Here is a 27,821-nt window from a genome sequence, read left to right as displayed (position 1 = left end):
TAAAATATATAACTATTTCTAAGCTCGTAAAAGATGGACATGTGGTGATGTGCTGGTTTGAGTGCATCTAAGTATAACCATCTCAACGTTTTCAAATTATGGTAATCCTCCCTAAGCATCGAAATTCGGTTTCACCGTTTTCAAATTATTACATATATAAAAACTTGCTAAAGAGGACTATCAAAGCTAGTTGGGCCTACCGACACATCCCAAGTTTAGTGTGTTATCTTTATTTAATCTCTTATATAATAGTAGTTTTAAAAAAAGCAATCTCAAATTTTTATATCATTTTCCATTAACAGCAAAAATTTTCATTAAAATTCGGGGCATTTTTCAAAAAAAAAATTATTTTCTCACTTCTGTTTTTTTTCAAAAAAAATTTTAATCTTTTCTTTTCAAAATCTTTTTATTTTTATTTTTGCCACAAAAAACGTCAATTTCCCATCCCCACACTTAAATTTCACATTGTCCTCAATGTGAGAAAAAGGAAATTACAAATAATATCATGCAGAAAAAAAAATAGACTAAGGAATTGGAACAGACTCCCCTAGTAAATTGACGATATGCCTCGTGAGTCGTGTTCCGCGCCCTCCAATTCAAACGCGATCAGCAAACTATCTTCAAATTGTCATCTCTCACGAACAAAAGCAACAATACTGAAATAAGTGGCATCCCCACACTTGTTTAAAATCGCATCTCATTAATCATCTCATAAGCAACCCTGGAACAACCTGCAAGTAAGAGAAGAAACAACCGACAGAGCAAAGAAGTAAAAATAAAATAGAAATAAAAATAGAAGAAAAATATAGTACCGGGTTGCCTCCCGGGAAGCGCTAAGTTTACTAAAAGTCTTCAGCCAGACTTACTCCCGAAACCTCAATCAGGAGGCTTCTCCTTGATCCTCTTCCCATCAGTGCTCCTCAACACTCTCCTCTTATAATTAGTAGGGAAGAAACCAACTTCAAAACTCATGTGGTCCTGAAAATCTGAATTCAGCTTGAACCACCAATTATTGAATTCCCCCGAAAATGATTCAGTAAAGTGAGGTGGGGAAGACAAACTCTTCATTAAGCCATGATACTTGAGCCCAGATATACTCCTTCTAATTCTTTTAGCCAACTTTTTAAACCTTGACATGTCCCGAATGGAGATTGAGTACGGTTCATGTTTTGTTTTTTCACAATCAAAGTGCAATGACGGAAAGACTAAATCACCAACCACCTCATGGCTCTCCTCAGAAGGCTCCTTCTTAATCCCCAAACTTGGCTCGTTATACAATAGATCTTCAAGCAACTTTAAATCACCAAGTGCGTCAAACTCTCCATCATCCGTAACGGTAAAATCCGCCAACTCATCACCAAACTCACCCCTAAACTCGTCTTCCCACGAGGGAAGATACTCCTTTGACCGCTTTTCCATCCCCACATCTTCAAATTCAATAATCGGCTCACTAAGTTGTGACTGACTCATTAAACCAAGCTGAATTCCATCTAAAGCTTGTTGGGCTGGAAATGGGGCATTTGAATTTGTATCATGGATTATGCGTAACCAATCAAACAGTACCTCATCCGGATCTGGTATTTGCTCAATGAATTCACTGGATGAGTTTTCATAACCCAGAAGATTCCCCCTTAAATCAAACATCAAACGTAACTGGGGTTTCACTCGACTTTTTGCTTTGCAATCCAAAATCCTCTTTATCTCCATCTGCCAAATGGTGTAACGATTTTGTTCTTTGAATCCATTCTCGTAAGTCTCCATTACTGCACACTTAAATAGAAACGGATCACGGGCACTAGATAGTAGTAGACAAAAATTAATTAAAACTAAAATTAAACTATTTAAATGAAAATTAAAATAAACTATATTAATCTAAATATATCTACAAAGATATAAAAAGCAAGTCCTCAACTCGGGTCGTTCTCCAATCGCCTCAAACCGTGCCCCCGGCAACGGTGCCAAAAACTTAATGTGCGAAAAGCTATATATAAATATTAATAACTAATTCTCGCAATTCAACACTAAGTCTTAAATTTATAAAACCAAACAATCAACTAAGCTTCACACAAACGGCAAGTGTACCGGTCACGTAGCAGCACAGTCTAATGGAAGTCCGGATGTCGAACACAAAGACACGTGAGAACGGCTCAAATAATTAACCCTAATATAAGTCCTGCCTAAATAATATATTTATCTTAATTATTTAAACTAACTAAACTAAACTAAACTAACTTAACTTAACTAATGGTGAAACTTAACGAGACTTAACGGAACTAACGGAGCTCTCAAATATGATGAAGGGGAACCACCTAGGTAAGGTATCTTAACGACTATCAACAACGCTCGGGTGACAACGAACACATAAAACCGGATTCTAAAGATTAACCAACTAGACAATTATAAGGGAAAATAGGTCCCCACGGTCAGTTTTACTAAAGACCCCTAAAAACGTCTAGAAAGAAGGATAAAACACGGTTGATTTTCTAAGTACCCAATTGATTTATTACTTGGTCCGTATCAAAATCACAAATTCCTCTAAAGCTCGTAAACGTAACAAACCTAGGGAATAAGGGGTAATTCAATATTAAAGATTAAATAATTCGGCTTACAAATTAACCTATCAACGGCTAGAAAACCGCACGTGGTCTCGTAACGGCAAACTAAATCGAATAGACCAAAGAGATAAACCAACTCCTAATGTCTTTTTCCAACTAAAAGGAGATGAACCATTGATATGAACAACTTTAACCAAACAAACCCTATGGTGACGTCTACCACAAACAACCAAAAACACCAAGTAATTAGTCTAACATGCAATCCTAAACCAAACACGAAACTAATTCATGTAAAGATAAAATCACACGGGGTTTAATTAGATATAATCTTGAACAACTCAATAGCAATCATAGAATAAAATCATAATAATATGAACTTGACAATAGAAAATCAATTATATGTTCGTTACTCAACCCAAAACAATCGTCAACGCATCGTTAATAAACCAAACCTAGGTAGCTAGGGGGTTTAGCCAACAGTCATGATAAAAAACAAAACAAAATAAATAATGTCAAACCAAACAATCATAACGTGTTATGAAAAGATGCAAAACCCTCCTTGCTCTTTCTCTTTTAATTCCTTTCTTTTGTGATGAACCGGAGCCTTTTAGAACCCCTGCCTTGCGCCACTTCCCTCTTGTCGCTGTCCACTTCTGTTCCCCCTTATTTTTAGGCAGTAGGGTTTTTATTATTTTTCCACGATGACTTGTGTCTCAAGATAAATAAATGATTTTATTTTGCGTCAAAATAATAAACCATCGTAGCCTCAAAGAGATATTCGTGGGCTTTAAATCTGTTTCTTGAACCAATTTAATTTGTGATAACCATTTGCACTAAACTCGATGTTGATTTATTTTTTTGTCTGAATCTTGGAAATCTCATGGCCTACAACATATATTAATACCAACATTTATTAGAATTCAACATCAATTATTACATTCAAATATTGAATGTAACTTATATTGAAGAACAACTTTCTTTATATATAATAAGTAATACTGACGAAAAAGAGGAGTATATAAAGTTTGTTTACGATACTTGTCAATCTCGAGTTTAGTTTAATGCATCATTTTAGCTCATTCTCTATCGTAACCAATAAATCAAATTGTGAACCAATTAGCCCAATTAATTAATAAAAACAGCCCAAAAGTTACTAAGAAGTGCACGAAATAATTATAATATTTCTATATAATTTAGCCCATATCACTCAAACAGTCTACCAAACTTTGGGTTAATGACGGAGTTCGAATTACGCGAGAATGCACACTACAGGTGCTCAAACTGCCAGAAAGCCACCACAAGTACTCATCCTGTAAATGATATTGACCACGAGGATGCAATCTGCACTTAACTTTATAAAAATAGATAATGGACCATCATGAATTTTACATATGAAAAATTATTACAAACTCATTTTTATACCTAAAAATTCATTTATGTATAATTTTTTTTTGGAGGTCGTTCTAATAAAGAAAATTCACTTTTGTAATAATATTTATTTCTAGATGAAACTTTGTAAATATGATATTTTTTTAAGGGCTTAACTTGTACTCTTCGCAATGCTTTTATAAAAGGCTCGATCACGATAACTAAACGAGCTTTATTTTAGGACCAAGCATAGCTCGGGCTCGATAAAACTTGACTCATTTCAAACTTTTTATCATCCAATTCCATGTAGCTTGTGACCAGCTCGGCTCGTTTACATCCTCCCGCTAACTCGTTAAGCCTAGCGTTGTAAACGAATCGAACGAACACGAACAATTCCTTGTTCATGTTCGTTTGTTAAGAAAATAATGTGTTCACGAACGGAACACGAAGACTTAGCGAACATGAGTTAAAAATTTTCATGTTCGTTCCTTAAGGAATTGAACGTGTACACGAACGGTTAATGAACACAATCGAACACAAATAAAATCAGCTACAAGGTGCGAGTTGTGTTCATTTATGTTCATTTGTTTAAAATCTAAACGAGCATAATTGAACAAAAATAAACGATCATAAATGAAGCTATATAAATGAATGTAAATGAATACAAACAAACTTAAACGGACACACTTAAATAAACACAAATTAACAAATATAAAATCTTTAAAAGATGACTCATCTAGATAGTATTTAATTTTCTATTAATACATAAACGAACATAAATAAACAGATATAAATGAACGTTCATGAACATAAATGAACGTATGGAACATGTATTCGTGCTCGTTTGTTTAATTAAACAAACACAACATTTTTGTTCATGCTCGTTCATTTATTAAATAAACGAACTTTCAGACGAACATATCACAAAACAAAACATTCGGTTCATTTACCGGCCTAGCTAAAACCCCACCCAAAAACTCTTTTTTTTCATTTTTTATTTAAAACTAGGGTATAGCCCGTGTTACGCACAGGCGGAAAAACATATTAACAAATCATATAAATATAGACAACATATTCAACCAACATAAATATGTTTCGAGCAAGATGAAACTTTTTAGCTGGCAATAGTAATAAACTAATTATTAATCTTAATACAACAGGGTATAAGAGATTAATAACAAACTTTAAAAAATATAATCAACAAGTTACCAAGATTATTGTGTAAATCTTGAAAATATTATAGAAAGATGTTGCTTTCAAAAACTCTTCATTAAGAGATGACAACAAATTCAATGGAATTAGTCTGCGAATGTTCAAATCATTGCCATTTAGCAATCCAAACATACTACAAATGACAAATATTGCTATTAAATAAAAGTAAAATATTCAAAAATATTAATAAAAATATATAGGAAGAAAAAAACATACATTAGTTGTTAACATCATTACTTTATTTAAAATCAGTTTCATTATATAATTCTTTTTTTAATTGTATATATTAATCTTGATATTTATGTGTAATTTAAAATTATTCAAATATTAATTAAATGATAACTGCATCATTTGAAATTAAAAATATAACTCTAATACAATTAATATGTTATAAACAAAATGGATTTATATGTTATAAATAATTACAAAAGTTTAAATAAACATACATATCTACCTATACTATGAGTTGGACAACAAAACCTTGTCATTTTTAATATTCTACATATATAATATGAAGGTAAAACATAAAAGTAACATTTATAAATTTATTTAACAGAACAACGTAATTGGTATATATTCATTCATTTCTACGTTTATATAGACATTGTTGGTTATAAACTTGATATTAAACTCTTTTCTATTTGATTAATTTTTAGCTATCGCATGGAGCTAATGTTCATATATATTTATCAAATAATTGTATTTGTAAAACAAATAAAGTGTTATGGTCAAAGACGTTAGGGGTGTGCATGGGTCGGTTTGGGGCGGTTTTTGGTAAAACCCATAACCATAACCAACATGTCGGTTAATAGAAAACCGTAACCATAATCGATCCGTTATGGCGGATTTGGTTAATCGGTTTTGAAGTTTATAACGAGTCGGTTATGGGTCGGTTAACCGTGACCAAAACAAATAAAATTAGGCCTAAAACTTTTGCACCAAATATATATAAAAAAGACATGACATGATCCAACGAAATACATATCCATGATATTAATACCAAATATTCAAACAAATCGCCATGACATAATCCAATAATAAATTTCAAGTTAATTAGATAAGAAACATGAACCAAAAACATTAAAATGATATAACCTGACAATATGTTTGGCGTAAGTTAATCCCAATCTTCATCTTCAATGAATGAGTCCTTATTTTGTTTTCAGGTTATCTTAAAAAAACAATAAATGCATTACTTTTTATAGTTTAAATAAATCATATACCAAAAAATAAGAGCATTAGTAGTCATTACCTTCTTCTATCTTCTTCAAATTATCAACCACGTCTTCTAATTGTACTTCATAGAGTTGAGAATCTTGTAAATCCATTGATATAGATCGAACCTAATCTTGCACACAAATTAATGATTCGGCAGTTTTCGGCGGAAAAGAGCTTCTATATTGATCTATAACTCTACAACCGGTACTAAAAGTTGACTAGGATGCAACAGTTGAGATTGGCATCCCTAAAACATGTCTAGCTAGTTTTAAAAGAATGGGAAATTTCGTTTAACTTCCACCAACCTAAGACATCATACACATCATCTCCTTTTATTTTCTTTTTGGTTCCATCACGTAAATAAATCTCAACTTCACTAGTATTAACCCCCATTCCACATTTTTCTCTAAGTATTTCAAATAACCATCCTCTAAATCTATAATCTTCTCACCATCAACGTTACTAGAAGAAGATGTATTTTTTCTTTCAATTGGTTAATCCATCTTCATCTTATAATTATTGTACAACTCTACCAACGCCTTTTCAACTAGTTTCACAATTTCCTTAACTTTCTCGGAGTCCTCACCCTACAAAACCTAAACAATAACTAAGATAAAACATTTTGTTCCGAGGGTCTAAAACTAACGCCACATACAATAACAAATTCATATTGGCTAAATTTTCCCAATATTTATCAAACTTTGTTTTCATTGAGTTGGCCATTTTTTTTTATTCTCATTACTATCTAAAGACATCTCTGATATAATAGCATGCATTGTGCAAAGCTCACCAAACAAGAGATTAGCTGTCACATACTTAGACCCCGAAATTTTCTTAGTCACTTCATAAAAAATTTTCAAATACTTCACAAATAACCTATAAAAAACAAAGCATGTCAATAACGAACTTAGCATAAAACTAAAATTAAATAAATCAACATACCTTGCCTTCTCCCAATCTGATGCATTTGGTGCCCCCAAAACCTTATCACTCTTCTTTCTCTTTCTCGTACTCCCCTCATCGTCCTCAATTTCTGAACGGAAGTAAGATCTATAATTGTAATCTACATCTTGAAGTCTACAAAAAAATATGACATGTTAAGACAACATATAGACTATTAGTTAAAGATAAAAAAAAACATATAGAATCCTTAAACAAAAGTATACCTTTCAAACACTCTTTCATAAATAATCGCAGTCTCCAACATTAGGAATGTAGAATTTCATCGAGTTTCAACGTCGAGACACGGTTTCCTTTTGCAAACAACTTTTTCTTTCTCTACATTTTCTTGAAAACTTTGATACCAGGATGGGGACGATCTTAAATACCTTACCGCACTCCGAATCCTACTTATGGAATCGCCTTTTTCTTTCAGACCATCTTTGACCTGAAGATTTATTATATGGGCATTACATCTCAAGCGCAAATATTTGCAATCCAAAATAGAATGCGGACTTTTGAGCATTTTTCTTAAATATCTAATTGCTCCATCATTTGATGAAGCATTATCTATGGTGACCGTAAAAACCTTTTTAATACCCCAACTTTTTAAACATTTATAAACTACCCTTCTTATTGTCTCACCTTTGTGATTTGAAATTTGACAAAAGTTTATAATTTTCTTCCATAGAACCCAATCATCATCGACCCAATGTGCTGTAAGACACATATAATTATAGTTTTGAACAGACGTCCATGTCTATAATGAGTGATATAGTTTGATCTTTCAATAGATTCTTTAGTTTTTTTCACTCCTCTTCAAATATTGACCAACAATGTCTAGCCACTGACCATCTAGATGGAAACTTAAACAACGGGTTTAAACCCCATACAAATTCCCTAAGTCCCTCATCTTCTACTATACTAAAGGGTTTGTTATCCTTAATACACATTAGAGCAAGTAGCTTCATACAGTTTTGTTGGTCAAATTAAGAAGTAAGACTTTCACTTGAACTTTTAGGCTTAAAGCTTAGGATAGTTTGTTTCTTATCTACTTTCTTATAAAGAGGCGACTTTAGACAAACATGATTTAAATGATATCCCATAGCACTCGTGCCATTCTTTTTTGACTTATACGTCATTAATGTTTACAATAAGGACATCTAGCGTTACCCGAAACCTTATCTATAGTAAAATGGTCCCACACAAAAGATTTTTTACTTCTACCGTCTTGCTTTTCCTTGACAATTTCTTTATCAACATCGACAACAGGCTCACTCGTGTTTTCTTCATCAACATTTATAACCGGTGTTTCCATCTACAATCATACAAAAATAAAAAATAAAAAACCAACATAACCATGCTCACAATTGTATTTGTAAATACACAGTTGATTAATAAAGAACATCTTAATATATATCAAGTGAGCAAAGAACAAGTTCAAAATCTGTGAACTTTATGGACAAGAATGAAATCAAATGAGAAATTAGCATACCGTAAAATCGGTCACCGTCTTTAACTATTAGATGTTCGTCGTCTCTAATAGTGAAGTCAATTATGAGATTTCGATTATCAGTGGGTCATCGCTTGATTAATATACTAATATTGAAATAGCCACTTGTTATGGAATTTGAATTATGGGTGGAAATTGAATATATCTAATTATTTTAGTGATGGTGTATATCAATTGGCAGCTACCAATTACCATTATTATCGGCACATTTTACATAGTTTGTTGAGATATGATACTCAGAGAAATTAGAGCTAAAGAGTCAAAAATGTCTCTAACTAGTAATTTAACCCCCCGCGTTGCGGGGGGGGGGGGGAGACAGGGGCGGGCGATTTGAATGCAACGGAAAAAAGAGTTACGACAAATTAAAGTTCAATCAAAACCAAAAAATAAATGTTCAGTTATTTAAAGCTATGATGACCATTTACAATGTTTGAAGCTTTACAAAATTCCGCATTGTTACAATTCCATCTTCATTGAGTCAAAATACAAAGTACGACATTCATACTATTTACTTTGGACTTGCATCTATTTAAAATGGCATTGGCAGAGGTGCTGGCTGCAACATCTGAAGTTGTAATGAACCTAATGTTGACCAAAATACCTCCACCTAAATGTTGGGCCTCATTCTTCTTCACAGCTAGTTGGTTGGGGGAAATTGTCAGCATTTCTATATATAAGTTGTTTCTAAGGGCAAAGTTTATCTTTTTGTACCTTGTGTGTAATTGCAGCTGTCACGGCGGTCACCTGTTTATTAAGTTAAGGGGCGGCCTCGCTTTTTTACGCTGCTATCCACCTTTGCAGGAAATTGTTGTATAAGTTATTTCTTAGGGCCCAAAGTTTATCTTTCTATGCAAGGTTTGTTGAATTGCAACTTTCTCTTTTAAGTCGGTGTTGCTCTGTTGAGCCGATGCTGTAAATAATAATGATGTTAACATTTAGACTATATATTCAAACATTTTAGTATGATGATAATAACTTATTGAATTTATAAAAACTTAAGTTAGGAGAAAGTAGACAGTTCCAATTCTTTTTAGGCAGTGTCTTTGGTTTAATAAAAAAAACCAGGCAGGCAGGAAGCTAATCATGTTATTGTCATGAAGTTTGCAATAATATTTATTAAGAAATTGTAATCAATGTAATTGTATTTCTAAATTCATTGTAACCACCACACTTTTGACCAAATTGAACCACAAAGATTTACATTATAAATGAAAAAAAGGAACTTACCATTCCATTAGATCCACTTTCCTAAAATCACCTAGATAATGCTTGGTCCCCGAAAAGCCTTTACCATCTATGCGTTTGCTCAGGAGCTTAAATGTACCTGCACATAATACAAAGTTGAAACACAACCAATTCTGATGATGCCATTGCCATCTAACTAATTACATGTGTTCTTGAATCAAGATTCATCAAGAAAACTGAAGAAGATTCATACCCACTTGATATGTTCACATTTTTTGCTTCCCATTCATATCAAACAAAAAAGTAGCAGACACCATAAGACCTAAATATTAAAGGACCACATTCAACAAATTAGAAGCAAAATGATGCAAAATCAAAACTGAACATACGTTGACTATAAGACACAAAACCAAGTTGACTTTTAGTATGATGTTAACCGGTTAAAATCATAGACTATAAAGCAAGCAAACAACTAAATACTAACCTCAAGATGTTGAGAAGCCTGCTAACGCAAAGCAACAGTGGATGTAGCCAATCCAATCAGCCATCCCTGCAAATAAAAATGCAAATTTCAATTATATAAATGCAAATTAAACTACAACGCATTTTCAGCTATACCTAACGATGATTTGTCGGGGAAAGAGTAAGTGAAATCGTGTGCGAATACCGATTCACATAAATTACCTATCCTAAAACCCAAATCAAATTTACAACAAAAATAAATTGAACACAAAAATAATGTCTGAATTTGGGAAGAAAGGAAGCTACGATGGTTTGAGGCGGAGATAGATTAAATCAGTGGGTGTTTATACCCACACCACCCATAAATCATCATCCTCCTTAAGAAACCCTAAAATTAAGACACGGAAAATAACAATTGAAATAATACCTGGAATCAGAAAGAAAGAAAGGAGTGAATGGTTGTTCGAGGCTGGTAGTGGGTACGATGACGGGAGGGAATGGAGCTCGTCTTACCAAACAAAAACATGTTATTGTTGGTGTCGATGTGGTGGAATGTATGGAATCAACTTTTCAGATGGCTTGGGAAGAAGATAACACAGAGGCGATGAACATCTTAATCAACACACGTGGAAAACGTGGCTTAAAATTGATATGCAACTGGGGGTACAACCCATAAAACATAGTAGTACAACCCCTGATGAAGAAAACAACTCTTACGCAAGACGTACAACTCTTTATGCACAAGTTCATTTGCAAATGTATATATACTAGAATGTTGACCCCCCGCAACTTGTAAAACCATAAGCGAATACTCAAACGATGTTCAAACTTTACCACAAAATCAGACGTTGATTAGCATTCATTTATAACATTTGAGACTTTCATGTACAAAAACAAAACCACCTTATGCGTTGAAATGTTTCATCACCACCAAGAAACAAACCCTATCATCCACCGCCGCGACACAACCTCTACCACCAGACACTCACCGCAGCCCATGATATTAATCTTCTGATTTCTGCTTTTTTATTGTGATTGACATCAAGAGATTCTTTGATTTCCTGTAATGAGAAATATATCAATTTACTTGAAAACAGTGCAGAAAATATTATTATTAGAGAAAACATAATCAAAACTTGGCTTACATGAAGTATTTCATACTTCTCTTGTGTTGCAAAACCGCAAAATTCTTCAACATTATTGTGACCTGGCAAAATATTGAACATTTATTAAAGCAACTTAACAGATAATCAAACTACAAATTTCATATTAACAAATGAATAATGAAGGTAAGCAAGCAAGTTGCTAGAAAATGTAAGTATAACCATTAGATATCTAAAAGGATATTTTAACGGCTGGCAGGTTTCTAAGTTAAATCAATCTACAGCATAAGTCACCAATCTTAATTGCATTATTAATGTGAAAATTCATGAACGAAGATCTATACCCCGACAACAAAATCTCAAATGTAAATCAAACTAAGCATAAACCTTTTCGTGAATCTTCCAAAATTAAATCTAAGATCTGGAGCTATACTTTCCAATTTGTCTGCATCTCCAATTAATCGTTCCATGCTTTCAAATTATAGAACCTGAAGCCTACATACCAGAAAACAAACACGAATTAGGGGATTCTTGGGATAAAGATTAACAACAGAAAAAAACCTCCAAAGAAACCAGTTGCCTACCCATACTCTTAACTGTAACAATCTAAGCCGGATAAGACAAAATCATTGCGTATAAAACTTTAATCGGAAGAAAGGCAAAAATGAATAAACCAAATCATACCCAACAACCACAAAGAACTGGTTGCAAAAAATACCAAAATTACGCCATAAACTAATTTAACTCAACCATGCAACAACAGACAAATAAAAGTCAATTATTCAAAAACCCATCGATTAAAAATGTAACCATAATTTGCTGAAAACAAAAAAAAAATAACAAATAAAATTAGGGTTCATACCAGCAGGCGAAGTCGGAAACGGTGACGAAATAATATGATCGGTGATGAAAGACAATAATCGATCACTCCATAGCCACGCCAAGATCAACGACCTGCATCCATGGACAACACAAAGCAAAGCAGTAAAAGCTAATTAAGTCATCAGGTTGTAAAACTTACATCATTAATGTTTTTCAAACCAAATAGGCGACATCAAAAAATGATGACAGGAAATTAGCGAAGCATCCGACAGTTGAAGATGTAGTAATAGATTAAGTAGACACATAGACGGAAAGACGCTGTCTCCAACAAAGCAGGTCCAAGCACTTTTAAATCAAACCAACAACGATGCGGATACGTAAATAAATAGACATTAGTTGTCAAATAAATAAGATGGATAAATGATGAATTTAGAATATGCACAGTATACTAACTAACGTTGCACCATTCAACCTAATGTAATATTAACTTATATTGTTGAATATATCAAACAATTTCAATAAGCAATGACAAAAAATCAAAACTCAAATTATAAATGAACATAGGCATTTCAACAAACAACTTGTGAGCACAACCAACATAATGAGAATCAGTTATGTTTAAAACAAAACACAAATTTCCAAGATAATTTGATTAAGTTGACGTTATAAAAGTTAGTTCAAGAAGCCTATGGAAAGAACCGAATAGTTGGTTTCTTGGCATTGACAAACATAATTGCAAATACCAAAAAACTAAATTGATGAGTACAGGCATTTCAGCGAACAACTTGTGAGCAGAACAAACATAATGAGAATTAATGAAATTCCAAACAAAACAGAAATCCTTGGCGAAAATTGGTTATGTTGATGTTTATAAAAGTTAATCGACTTACTTACTTACTTACTTACTTACTTACTTACTGTGAGCTTCAGGGAAGGGAACTACCCAAACCACGATTAGAAGATATGCAAATAATACAGTGGTAGAAATGATGGCGTTGAGCAAAGGAACAAATGATGACAATAACACTCTATCAACAATGTCTCCGTCTATGGATTAACTTGTCTGATTGTCTCCTTTGTCTTCTCTTCTATTCCATATCCGAGGTTACATAGATCGTCTCCTCAATCTGGCGTTCGTCTAGAGTGTGAGTTAATGGATTCTTCTGTCCGGTTAATGTTAAAGATGGTTGACGCAAGTGGCCCACAGAAACAAAGCCTAACCAATATATCAAACAGGAATCGAACTTGTGCAGCCTATGCTATGGAAACGAAACCTTTTACAACTCAAACAACACAAAGTACAAACTGCAATGCAACAGAATGTTTTCAATTGTAATATATACAACTAGTAATCTAACCCATAAAAATAAACAGTACCTATAAATATGCGGCACGCTAAACGTGAATTACAATAATGTATGTACTTCAGTTTTTTTTTTTTAATTCTTTTTATCAAAATACAAAGGTGTTCATGTTTTGGGTCAATCCAACTATGACTCGCATAAAAAGTTTTTCTTTTTGACCTGTGACTTAAATGTCAAATCTTAGGTTGGTTAGTCTTCATTCCATAGTCCTTGCTACATGATATTGTAAATCCCGTATCTTCATGACAAAATGTATGAATTGAACACTTGAAATGCATAAAAACTTAAAATAATATGGAACCTAAGGATGATATATTTACCTTCATATCAAGTATAGTACTGTCAATTGCAGCAACAATTTCAAGTTCTAAAGTATATCCAGTTGCAAGAAAATATGAAAAAAATAACTGTCAAATATACTAATAAAATGGATTTGTCTATTGTTCATAATAGTAAAACTTACACTGGTAAAAATTGATCACAATTCCAGGTTAACATGTCTTTACAAATGCGGCAAGTCAGTACTTGTTTCATTTCCTTTATTTGGTTTTCATTAAAGTCAGTTACCTACACACAAAGTAAACAAATTAATAGAATTTGTTCAATTAGGCATTCAATTCACATATTGAAAATGTGGTAAAGAGATGAATTCACCATGGATGATTGAAGCGTAACGAATAAATCATTTTATCCGTGAAAGTTAAAATTGGTTTATGTAAAAATTAGTGAGTAGACTCGCTGTCTTGAATAGCTATATTATGAACTGAACAAAGTACATGAATGTTCAGTTAGTTATCAAAGTGACACAAACATAGAATGATCAATGAAATATCCGTAAATTTGCACATTTCAAAATGTAAATACATATTTGAGCAAGTAAATTCAACTTCTGTCAAAAATATGATACGAAAGAAGCATGAAAAGTAATTTACCTCCTCTAGATTTCCTTATTCTAAGAACCAGTTTCCTACCTTTATACGGTAAACAACATTTGAAAGACAATGAACAAAGTACAACTGAGCAAGTATTATTCACCCGCTTAAGTTGAGGTTTTCCTTTATTCAATTTAGAAAAGAAAATCTTTGCACCGTCCCTGTTATCCTACCATCACCATCCACACCAAAATAACATAAGTATACAATTAGTAAATGGTTATACCAAATAATGAGATTTTAACAAAATCATTTACACGAATTCATGAGTGTAAAATGATCAAATTCAGAGATTGACATGAAATTAGAACCTGAACCGAGCCGCAGTTGAACCATTGTTGATAGATCTTTTTATGATCCTTCGTCAGTTTGGTTTCCAACGGTCGTCTAACAACCTGATTTAAACGATATTTAAAGTCAATGTTCTATGAAAAAAAAAACAATCCAAGCGGTCGATAAGTCACCTACCTAAGCTCAGCTGTCGTGGGTGGCTTGAGAATCACTGATCTGAGACATGCAAGCCTTGATCGGTTCATCGGAGCTTCACCTGAACCCTAGGTTTGGTTGTTGGTAGTTCAACGAACACTCCCCAATGCCTTGTCGTCGCCGATTTACGCTTATACTATAACCGCCGCCGCAGAAGATGAAACGGTACTTCCGCCATTCTTGTCGCCCCTTGAAAAGACAAAAATGAGTTGCCAAATGAATTTGAAATCAAATGAAGGTAGGAGAAGAATTGTCCAAATGACTCCACTCTCCAGGTGGGTGATGGAATAAAATATGAACATGGGATAGACACATGGTTAGAAAACGTGGCAAGGTCAGTGGTGGGGTGAGCAGACTAACCGTGTGTGAAAAGAGAGGATAAGGGTACCAAGGTGAAAGTTGAATATACAACAACTATTGCATGCCGACCTTTATAATTGTAATATATATAATAAATTATGGCACTTATCCCAATTCTCAAACATATTTGTCTATTCATAGTATACAAACGGGGCGGTTCAGTTATGACGGATTTGATATTATCAATAACCAAAACCAACCCGCATTTGGCGGTTCACAAAAATCATTAGACCGATCCACCGGTTATATCGGTTATCGGTTAAAGTCGGTTCGGTTATGGTTCGGTTAATGGTTAACAACGGTTAATTTGCTCACCCCTAAAAGACGTCATAGTTAATAAATTAATTAGTGGTCAACATGTATTGCAAAAACTTATATTCAAACGTTTTACATATATAAAAAGTATATATTGTTTTGAAGTTGGAAAAATATAATATTATTAATTATAGTTATATCATTTTGGTCAAATGATAGTTAGTTATCACAATATTTGAAATTATTCTTAAAATATATAAATATTTGTAACAATATTATTAGTGTAATTAAAATAAATTTGAGTTTAAATAATTTAATTTGACTTCCATAGTTACTCGGGTCTTTTGGAAAGCGTTAATAATTTAATAATTTGACTTCTAAAATTAAGTAATTTAATTTGACTTCCAAATTAAGTAAATGGAAATCAAATTATAAATTAATTAATTACCTTAAATATCTTTAAACAAAAATCAACTATCATAAATTGAATTAAAGGTAATAAATTTGCAATGTTTTACGTGAACTTAAATATTGGTTATTATATTTTTAATTTAATAATGGTTTCCATACCGAAAAACTAACCAAATAAAAACTAATATTTAATAAACGATTATATTAATAAAATACATTTAATATTAATAAGAAATAATATATAAATAATATAAAATTGTAAAACACCAAAGAAACTTCACTTAATACAAGAAACTTTTGAAGAAACTCTTAAATAGAACTTGACCAATAATGAAAATCATGAAAATGTGAAAATCATGGAAACTTAATTATTGTATTTATGTAATTAAATCATGGAAATACATTGAATATAGAAAATATAATGTAAATGCTTATTTTCATTAGATTATTATATTGCAAATCTTGTAATTAAAATCATGGAAACTTATAACTTATTTATTGAGTTTTTCCATATATAACGTAATTGGTTATATATAGAAAATATAATGTATCTTACAATATAATAACATAATAATGTTTAAGTAAAAGATATTGAAATATAAAAATGGTAAGGTGTAAATGCTATTATTTCTGTCAAAATAAGATGTAACAACTAATTAGAAAAGATACTAAATTAATAATAACAAAATTACTAAATTTATAATAATTATTATAAATTATAGAGATTATCATTAATAAATAGATAAATATAAGATACAAGTAAAATTTTCTTTAATACATCGGTTCTGATTAAAATATATTAAATGGACTTTAACCAACAACAATATATGATTGATTATATAAAAATCAAATAAATTACATGAATTGCGAAAAATACATAAATACATGAATAATAACAAAAATATACATCAATATTAAACAAAAAATAAGATATCTTATCAACAAATCTTCAACCCACGAAATTAGCTATATCAAGTTGGGAACAGAACCTGAAATGAGAAAATTAAATATTAATATTAATATCACATAATAAACAAATTACCAATTATGGAAGATTTGAATTACGTAAACAAATGTAAAATTAATGTTCTAATTGATACCAGAATATTTAAATCGCGTTACCGAAAAAACGAAATAGGTAAAATCTCCACTGTATCTTCGATTTTGATATAGTTTCTAAAGAGATTATAAGAAAATCATATAATAATTAATATAAATACAAACGAAAACAGAAAAAAAAATCTTACCGGAAACTTTACCGAAAACCTTACCGAAAAACTGTAATAACGTCAAAATTGTATCTTAGATTTTGATATACAACCTAAAGAGATTATTATAAAATCATATAACAATTAAAATAAATATAAAACCATATCGGAAAACCTTACCGGAAAAGATATAACCTTACCGGAAAATCATATAGCATTGTTGGCCATTAGAGAATAATATATAACCTTACCGGAAAACGATTATTCCCGATCTATATTACCGAAATATATAAGATGGTGGATTGTGGAGTTAGTAAGCCAATAGAGAGAGAGAGATTAAAATGATTAGAGTAAAAAATATTAAGGTTTGAATATAGTGTGTGAGATGATTTGACAACAATAAGAAAGAAAATAAATGATTTGTTAATGATGTGACATTGATATGAAGAAGCTAATTGAACCTATGAAAAATAGGTTTTGCTTTTTGACAATATTGTTAGATGAGATACTAAATCCAAAATTCTAAAACCCTAAAACCCACCAATTCATTTTCCCTCTTATTATTGTGGATAATACAATACACAGCTTACAGAGATGGCTGCTGCTTCTTCTCTCATAATCTCCTCAATTCCACTTTCTTCTACCATTAGAATTAAACAGGTTTCAGTTCCCATCTTTCATTACCCAATTGACTGTCACACTAAACAATCCAGTCTCCATAAAACCATAAACCCTTCACATGCCACCAGAAGACACCCTAAAACTTTAATCGTTAGAGCTGCTGAATACAAATTCGCAGACCCGATTCCGGAATTTGCTGAAGCTGTAAGCATACCCATTTTTAGTTTTGTTTGTTTATATGATTTGAAGGTATGCCTGCCAAGTGTTTGATGAAATGTGTGTGGGTTGAACATTTAGGAAACTAACAAGTTTAGGGATCATTTAATCGAGAAGCTGTCGAAGAAAGACGTGTTTGAAGATTCTGTTGATCAAGTCGTCGAAATCTGTACGGAGGTATCGTTAATCACCCATCCATATATTTGCTAACACAAACACCAAAAAGTTAAGCTTTTATCAAACAAACGAGACTGCTATTTCTTGTCCGTGTTCGTTCATTAAGGAAACGAACTTGTTCGTGAAGGTTTCACCAACACAGATGAACACAAACAATGTTTTATTTGGTTTTGCTAAACGATAATGCTCAGTGTCAACGGTTCACTTTGCTACCAACTACCAAGTTTGTGTTGATGTTTTTTTAATCTTCATATTTATATTATTTTTACATATAAATTAATCACATAATACCCGCATGTATGCATGTTTTAAAGTTTATAATTCTCCTTAAATTTGTATGATAATATTAGAAAAGTCATTAAAAAGTATTAAACACCTTTAATGGACAAGCATAAACAAACAAACATTAACGAATATAAACTGACATAAACGAACTTCCCGCCTAAGAGTTCGCCAAACGTTTGGTTTTTCACAGCCCAAATTTTAAATGATTTTTGCATCTAAAACTAATATTTGAGTTGGCTTGTGAATAGATATTTGCAAAGTTCATGAATGAGGAATATGGTGGCCCGGGAACTCTGCTAGTTGATCCTTTTTGGGAGATGGCGGATACTATAAACGAGAGTGAATTACCGGGAGGGCCACAAGCTGCTCGAGCTGCGGTTAAGTGGGCTCAAGATCACGTTGATAATGACTGGAAAGAGTGGAACGGAAGTTAGGAAAAACCATAGTCACACCGTTTGGTTGACTGATCATATATGTTATATAACCGAGTAAGATTGATCTTAAAGAGGCGAGAGTGGGAACAAGAAAATAGTCAAATGGTGTGCGTTTAATGAGCTAGTCTGTTGTAGAACTAGAATGCCTTTTATATTATTATTATTGTATGTCATGTAACAGAACAAGTTCTATAGTTCAGTGATAAGCATCCAATTACAACTCAACCAAACTTGATAAACATCAGCAGGTTAACTTTTTAAAGCCTAAAAAAACATGTATTCTTGGTAGATATAATGGGCTTTTGCGTTACAAATGCCATTATTATGTTCGTTCATGTAGGTCTTGGTTGGTGGGGTTGGAAAAAAAGGTTTAAACTTTATTTAATGGGTTGCTCTGTTAGGTTAAGTAGAACAAAAGATAAAATAAATAAATAAATCTTACCAAATGATGATTCAATTATATAATTTTATAGTCTGCTAATAAGTAAAAAATCAAGTAGAGAATATGATTAACGAGATGATGATATTTATGTTAATCAAATAATTAAAGTTAAATACAAGACAAGGGTGAAATGATGACTTAATACGTGTAACTATATTAACTTTTACACAGTTTTTTGATTAAAATTAAATAAATTTATTCTATATACATAAAATCCTATATAGGTAATGATTTATTATGAATGAATTAATATTTGTTTAAAATTGAGAGCCACAAAAGCAAAACAAAGAAAGTTGCAGTTGTAGCCCAAAGACGAACAAAAGCGAAGTGATGCACACACACGGTCACACCCACCCACCCACTTAAATAAAAATAAAAATAAAAATAAAAATAAGAAATAAGAAAAGGTCTGTCGAAAACCCACCCCTAACGCAATCTCCGATCAATCATCGCCGGTATCATTCATTTTAATAACATTCTCTCTCCGCTAATTCATTCATTGTTTTTATTATGTATATTTCCTTGTTCCAGTTATTTTCATTTTATTAGTAGAGATAATGCTGCTACTATGCAATTACAACACTGATCGTCACAAGTATTTGGGTAGGGTTAGTCTAGGGTAATCGTAAACTTAAAGTTCAGTTCGTCTTAGGTTCGATTGCACAGGTAGGTCACCCGCAAACTCAACACTGCTAGTTCGATTTTGAATTTTTTCTTATTCTGAATTATATTAATAATAAACGGAACTAGTGAGACTAAGAACTTGTTGTTACAGAAAGCACTCTGGGAGAAGCTACTTTGTAATGAACTCTTTCTTTAGCGCGCGTTCATCAGCTTTTTTTGCAAGGACAACAACCAATCTTGTTGCAACATGTTTGTCTACTGGACTCACCACTTTATCCTTTACAAGAATTGCCAGTATTGATCATCATGCTGCAAAAAATGGATGTCTTTTAACAAGGTTTCAAGCTTGCTGTTACTCTACGGGTAAAGCCGCCGCACGTGTTACTAAATCCAAGACCAATAAATCAGCGAAGAAAATGTTGGGAGAAGATAAGAATGCTTTCTTTGTCGTACGTAAAGGCGACCTTGTTGGTGTGTACAACAACTTAAGGTATTGTCAGGCTCAAGTTGGATCCTCGGTATGGTTTAGTTTTAACAATTCATATCCCATTCGTGTGTTTTACATATAACAAACAAACAAACTTAACATATCGTATGTGTTTGTGTGACCCTGATAGGTGTGTGATCCACCTGTTAGTGTGTATAAAGGTAACAGCATGCCAAAAGAAGCTGAAGAATATATGATTTCTTGTGGCCTTAAGAATGCGCTTTATTCAATCAAGGCCGCAGATTTAACCCAAGAGATATTTGGGAATCTTGTGCCGTGTCCTTTCCAGGTAAAACAAAAAAGAAATCTGGCATATGTTATTTGTGTAAAACAATAAGTAAATCATGTTTTCTCTTGCAGCAACCACATTTTGCATTAGGCGAACCATCGAATGATCATTTGTCCAAACGAAAATTTCAGGATGGGGTAAGTTAAGTGCAATGTTACAAACAGTTATGTTTTATCGCTAATGTTTTTTTTGTAAATAACTTATAGGACTCCTTTGCGTTGACACCTACTTCAAGTGATCCTACAAGGAAGATTCCTAAGTTGGAGCATCTTGCTACTCAACCTCTAACTAATACGGTGAGTACTGACAATGATACGTGATATATGCATGAAACCATAATATTTTCATACTTTTGGATTTTGGTGCATAATCAATTTACAGCGTACGTGTATTCTTGAGTTTGATGCTGCGTCTAAAGGAAATCCCGGGCAGGCTGGGGCAGGAGCTGTTTTAAGAACTGATGATGGAAATTTGGTATGATTGATTTTCATAATGTATACTTGAGTTTTTTCTTTTGTTTTGATACTTAATATAGATCCACCTTTTTTTATGTATGTAGATTTGTAGATTGCGTGAAGGATTGGGTATTGCAACGAATAATGTTGCTGAGTATCGAGCTGTTATTCTAGGGTTAAGATATGCTCTTAGCAAAGGGTTTACAAGTATTCGAGTTTTAGGCGATTCCAAACTCGTTTGCATGCAGGTGTGTATCTTTTGTATTTCAAACCAATAATGTTGCATTTTCGATTAATGAATACTATAATAATATTTATGGTACAGGTTCAAGGTCTATGGAAAGTGAAAAATCAGAATATTAGCAAGTTGTATGAAGAAGCAAAGAAACTAAAGGATAAATTCATTTGTTTCCAGATCGATCATGTCTTAAGGGTAACATCATACTTTTAACGCGGTTATAAATTTACTCTATTTTTTGTCTACTTACTGTGATTTATTTGAAGCATAAACTATTATGAAATTTGAAACCTTTTTAATATTTTTCTTTTGTAATTTGCTAAGTAGAGGCCAAACATTTTATTGTTGAAATAGGTAACTGTAACATAGAAAATTTATCATAAATGAAAATGCAACAATATTTTATGGAACATCCGAAAAACATCAAAAAATGTTCCAATTTTCTCATGTGACTGATGCAGGGTTTATTTTATTAACCTTTATAACTTGTTTTCTTTTTTTTAAGGACTCGAACTCTGATGCAGATACTCAAGCAAACTTAGCTGTTGATCTTGCAGGTGCAGCTTCTTTTCTCTTATATAGTTATATACCACTTTGGTCTTTAGTCGAGGTGGGAAAATGAGTCGGTCGGGCGGGATGGGTATCCAATCAACAGTGGCCCGATTGACCAGCAAACACTATCTTACTTTTTAATTTTCTATAAATAATGGGTGCATATAATGACACAAAGTCAGAAACAGTATTATTATTATCATAATAATCTATATACCATGTTGCTGCAGTTGGTCAGATTCAGGAAGTTGACACATAGTGCTGATGTGGCAAAAACAAAACCAAACCTGCTTCATAGTTATCATCGGTGAACAGGCGAAGAGTATATTTCTACTACACGATTATTCTTCAACCTAAATTTCAAACAAACAATCAAAAACTTTGTACGCGGTCATTATTTCAAGATTTAAAGATTGTTTTTCTAAGTTAGCTTCCGGTTAAACTATTTTTGAGCTTTTAGGGTATACTTTGTGTCACTCTACCAAGGGATTTAAACGTGACAGTTTGCACACTTTTGAGTTGAGTGTATGAAACTTGTGAAAACATGGATACCGAATGTACTCATTAATATTGTGATATTTTGGCATGGTATAAGTTGGTATTTGTAGTTGTATTCCAGCAGACTGTTTGCTAGTTGAATTTATACGAAGGTTTTATGTTTATTTTATTTTTTCATAATAATTTGGTTTGTGTCGATACAAGTTCTGGATAGCTGGTATAAATTATGGTGAGTTAGTGTCTTTGTGTTTTGCATTTATCATTGAACAGTAGCTGGTTGGTATCATAACTCAGTTGTAAGCAGTTGTTTGGCAAAAGTTTTAACTAATTATCATTATTAAAATAAAATCAAAATTGTTAAGGTTTTCTTTTCTTTTTATTTTTTATTTTTGATTTGATGACTGACAATTATATGAGGCGACTCAATGGCAAAAGACCATCGTCAGCTAGCCTAACCTATTCATCCTGAGCCCTTAAACGTTTCCAAGTTATCTTCAGTTTCGGAGAAAACTCATCCGCCCGAAGATCACATTGGTAAGTACATTGTTAAGGTTTTCTTCTTTTGAAATTTGAACAGCTAACTTTAAGTCAGTAACTAAATTAACTAGAAAGATATTGTTCAAGCATTAGAGTGTTTAAATTGGAATCTTTATTATCATCGTCCATATAATTCAACTTAAAATATATGTCAATACATGATTACATGAATGCTTGGTATACTTGTTACGTTGATATTAAGGATATGCAATTTGTAACGGCTCCAGGATCCTCGCCAAGACAATTGATGCTAGTTATTGTTAGTTATCGCTCATGTGACTATATAAAGAAGTTGTCTAGATCCCATAAGACACAGACACACACCCATAATACACACTCTTGTACTCAGCAGCGATCAGACACTTTCAACACTTGTAATCATCGGTTTTCATTAATATTATTGAGGTCGTGGGATAGTTTCCCCCTCCCGAGGCTTTTTTGCCGGAGATCCTCTAAGGATCAATGGTTATTCCTTGCTACATCATTGTGTCACTTGTATCGTTTACTTAATATTTTGATTACCTACACAAGCATCCTACCTCACAATCAAAGTTTGGTTAATTTACTATCCTTATGTAATTTTTGACCAAAATAGTTAGGCGCCCACTGTGGGGCAACTGGTGCTTTACAAGTTCGATTCTACAGTTTTGTGCTCAATCACTACCTTCTAATCATCACCAATGGCATCGCAGTCGAAGCAATCATCATCTCAAAAACAAGTCAGCTCACCCGCCAACTCAATCATCAAGTGCGGGTTTGAACCATTCCCTTCCATTGTACGTCCTTTGCTCGAGTTGAGGATCCTATCATGGTTTCGAATAATGATATCCTTTCTTTGTTCAATCAAGTCCGGAAGCAAATGTTAGAGCAACAACAAACCAACAAAGTATTCTTGGAAGATATACAAAATTGAAATAAGAGACGAATAAAGTAGCGAAGCCAATAGCTATCTTGCAGCCTAGGATGCTGAACTTTGAAGCCTCAGGATCTAGGGGTAAAGCAATGAAAACTTCAGCACATCAGGATCCCGATTGAAAAGCATTAAAGATTTCATTCCTATGAATCCTCTGTCTGAAGTTCAGAATCATGAATCACCAGCCAGGATCACAACAACAAGGATCCCCAAAAGGATCCCGGGATACTCTCATAAGGATCCTAACATTGGTAACATCAATCGTGATCCTATTTTAATTTCTAACAAAACTGGATCTGTGCAGGATACAGGGATAAATCCTATGATGGCTAAGGAATTACAAAAAATGAAGAACATGATTTCCAGTATACCCGACATATATAGTTCAACCCATACCGGAGGTGACCGCTGCAAGTACGAAGGTTTTGGGAGGTTTGCCTCACCAATATGTGATGCTGAAATCCCGAAACGCTTCCAAACTCCTAACATGAAGTTTTATGATGGAACAACGGATCCTGAAGAACATGTGGCTCAATATAAAGAAAGGATGGATATCATACCCATCTCATCCGATCTGAAGGAAGCATGCTTATGCACATGTTTTGGACCAATTCTTATAGGATTAGCCTTAAAATGGCTATTGACTCTCCCTCCTAATTCTATTACTTCTTTTGCACATTTACTTAATCTATTTAATAATCAGTTTTCTTTGTAGCATGACATTTGAGAAATTAACTAATGATTTATACAGGATCACTCAAAAGCATGAAGAACATCTTAGATATTATGTCAGCAGGTTCATTAGGGAAGCATTGGACATCCCAAACATTGATATGGCTACAACAGTTCAAGTTTTCAAGATGGAATTGAAGAATGGTTCTCCGTTTTACGAGGATCTTGTCATGAATCCTTGTAGGAATTTGGATGAAGTCAGGAACTGAGCTCTACGGTTCATCAGGCTAGAAGAAGATCAGAGGATCAATGCACCATTATATAACTATGATGGTCCAACCGAAAATCAGAATCCTCATCCCAACCATCAAACAAATCCAAACCCTACACAAAACCTAACAAACTTTATGCATGGTGTAAATGACGAGGAAGAGGAGTATACAAGGATTAGTAATTATTATTTTTCTGTTGATACGTCTGGACTATTGTTTGTTGTGCAAGATCTTGGAGATAAGGCTCGATGGCCAAAAAAGAATGACAAAATTTCATCCTAGAAATATAAATTCAAGTGGTGGGCGTATCATGAAGACTTTGTCCACACGAATAAAAATTTCATAGCTTTAAGGAAGGAAATAAGTCACCTTTTGAGCAAAAGATACTTAAAGGATCTCTTGGGAGTGAAAGGGAACAAAGTGCAAGAGGATAGCAAGCCTACTGAAAGGGCACCATCTCCTCCTCTAGATGCAAGAATAGTTAACCTCATATCAGAAGGATTCGAAATATGTGGTATCTCATACTCTGTAGCCAAAAGACATGCTAAAGAATCCAAATATGAGAAAGAAACCAGATCAACCAAAACATCAACTCCGTGTGCCGAAAAAAGAATAACCTTTAGGGAAGAAGATAAAGAAAATGTTCTAGATCATCACCATGATGGTCTTATAATCACATTATACATGGAAAATCATCATGTTCGAAGGATCCTAGTCGATGGAGGAAGTTCAATCAACATTATCCACCTTGAAACCTTGAAAAGAATGAACATTCGATAAGAAAAAATCTTAAAGAAATGCTTATTATTGGTAGAATTCAGTGGACAAGTCAAGAACACAGTTGGAGAGATCAAGCTACCTATCTACATAGAAGGAATGAATCAATCCAAAGATTTTGTGTCACTGATTCATTATCCTATTACAATGCTATTCTGGGAAGACCATGGATCCATGATATGAAAGCATTACCTTCCACATATCATCAATGTATCAAGATGCCAACCCCATGGGGAGTGGTCAAGATAGAAAGTGATCAACAAGAAGCCAAGGATTGTTACACATCCTCCATGAAACCATCCCTAAAGTCAAGGCAATCATAGCAATTAAAGAAAATGGATCGTGAGGTCTTAGAAGCAAGCGAGCAAGAAGTTAGCCTATGCCATGAGGATCCAGACAACAAGATATTCTTAGGATCTTGTATCCCTAAAAATATTGAATCATGGATCCTAGAGTTTTTGAAATAAAGAAAATCTACATTCACCTAGAAACATGAAGACATGACAGGTATTTCTAAAGACATTATTACTAATAAACTTTGTATAGATAACAGTTTCAGGCCTATACAGTATACATCAAGATAGAAAAAATTATGCACCCGAGAATCACTTCCACACTTTTAATCACCGATTTTTATGAATATAATTGAGATAATGGGATAGTTCCACACCCCCCCGCATGAGGTTTTTTTTGCTGGAGATCCTCTATGGATCAAGAGTTTTTCCTCGCTAAATCGTTGTTTCACTTGTATCGTTTACTTAATATTTTGATTACATACACAAGCATCCTACCTCACAATCAAAGTTTGGTTACTTGATTATCCTTGTGTAATTTTTGACCAACACAGTTTGGAGCCCATAGTGGGGCAAGTGGTGCTTTACACGAACAATTACTTAGTTTTGTGATTAGTCGCCGCCTCTTAACCATCACCAATGGCATCTCAGTCGAACCAATCATCGTCTCAAAATAAGTCAACTCAACTGACAACTCTGTCTTCAAGTGGGGGTTTGATCCATACCATTCCCATGAGGCCACCACCTCCAAGAAGGCCGGATAACCCCATAAGGAATACATATACTAGCTTGCCTTATCCACCATTTGCTCGTGCTGAGGATCCTATCATGGTTTCAAATAATGATATCCTTTCTTTGTTCAACGAAGTCCAGAAGCAAATGACTGAGCAACAACAAACCAACAAAATGTTCTTGGAAGAAAAACATAAGTTGAAATCAAAGAAGACCAAAGTAGTGGAGCCAGTAGCTATCCTGCAGCCTAGGATGTTGAACCTTGAAGCCTGAGGATCAATGACCAAAAGTAATGAAAATTTCAGCACATTAGGATCCCGAGGGAAAAGCACTGAGGATTTCATTCATATGGATCCTCTGCCTGAAGTTCAGAATCAAGAACCACCTACCAGGATCATAGCAACAAGGATCCCCGAAAGGATCCCATGATTATCTCGTAAGGATCCTCACACTGGTAACATTAGTCAAGATCCTATTTTTATTTCTAACAAAGATGGATATGTGTAGGATACATGGATAAATCCTATGATGGCTAAGGAATTAAAAAAGTTGAAGAACATAATTTCCACCATACCAAGCATAGTTCAACCTATACTGGAGGTGACCGCTCCAAGCACGAAGGTTTCTTGGACTGCCTCACCAATACGTGATGCTGAAATCCCAAAACACTTCCAAACTCCCAACATGAAGCTCCATGATGGAACAAAGAATCCTGAAGAACATTTGGCTCAATATAAAGAAAGGATTGAGATCATACCCATCTTATTCGATCTAAAGGAATCATTCTTATGCAATGGCTTTGGATCTACACTTACAGGATCAACCTTAAAATGGCTATTGAGTGTCCCTCCTAATTCAATTAATTCTTTAGTTAACTTTATAGATAACCAGTCTTTTTGTAACATGTCATTTTG

The 27,821-nt window shown here is 33.3% G+C and overlaps 2 protein-coding genes and 1 long non-coding RNA gene across 4 annotated transcripts; 2 read left to right on the top strand and 1 right to left on the bottom strand.

Annotated features, from left to right (window-relative positions):
* Nucleotides 1-14,832: 14,832 nt before the first annotated feature.
* On the bottom strand, nt 14,833-15,247 carry LOC143591738 (uncharacterized). 2 transcript variants are annotated; one of them, XR_013145759.1, is made up of 3 exons: nt 15,138-15,247; nt 14,985-15,068; nt 14,833-14,842 (listed from the first exon to the last, which is right to left on the bottom strand). It is a non-coding gene; the product is annotated as an uncharacterized LOC143591738 (long non-coding RNA). The 2 variants fall into 2 exon arrangements; XR_013145760.1 differs by having other exon boundaries at nt 15,142-15,247.
* Nucleotides 15,248-17,922: 2,675 nt separating this feature from the next.
* LOC143591737 (protein PLASTID REDOX INSENSITIVE 2, chloroplastic-like) lies at nt 17,923-19,365 on the top strand. The gene is made up of 3 exons (XM_077071857.1): nt 17,923-18,218; nt 18,312-18,407; nt 18,941-19,365. Exons 1-3 carry the CDS (start codon nt 17,988-17,990, stop codon nt 19,124-19,126), a joined length of 513 nt encoding a protein of 170 aa, XP_076927972.1. The 5' UTR covers nt 17,923-17,987; the 3' UTR covers nt 19,127-19,365.
* Nucleotides 19,366-20,348: 983 nt separating this feature from the next.
* On the top strand, nt 20,349-22,858 carry LOC143591736 (uncharacterized). Its single transcript, XM_077071856.1, has 9 exons — nt 20,349-20,710; nt 20,810-20,968; nt 21,040-21,105; nt 21,175-21,264; nt 21,350-21,442; nt 21,528-21,671; nt 21,749-21,856; nt 22,167-22,218; nt 22,444-22,858. Exons 1-9 carry the CDS (start codon nt 20,372-20,374, stop codon nt 22,470-22,472), a joined length of 1,080 nt encoding a protein of 359 aa, XP_076927971.1. The 5' UTR covers nt 20,349-20,371; the 3' UTR covers nt 22,473-22,858.
* The last annotated feature ends 4,963 nt before the right edge of the window (nt 22,859-27,821 follow it).

Source organism: Bidens hawaiensis, unplaced genomic scaffold (genome assembly GCF_021521415.1).
Source record: "Bidens hawaiensis isolate Kalapana, Puna unplaced genomic scaffold, B.hawaiensis_p1.1 tig00040030_1, whole genome shotgun sequence".
Taxonomy (NCBI): domain Eukaryota; kingdom Viridiplantae; phylum Streptophyta; class Magnoliopsida; order Asterales; family Asteraceae; genus Bidens; species Bidens hawaiensis.
This window is presented reverse-complemented; position numbering and strand designations above follow the sequence as displayed.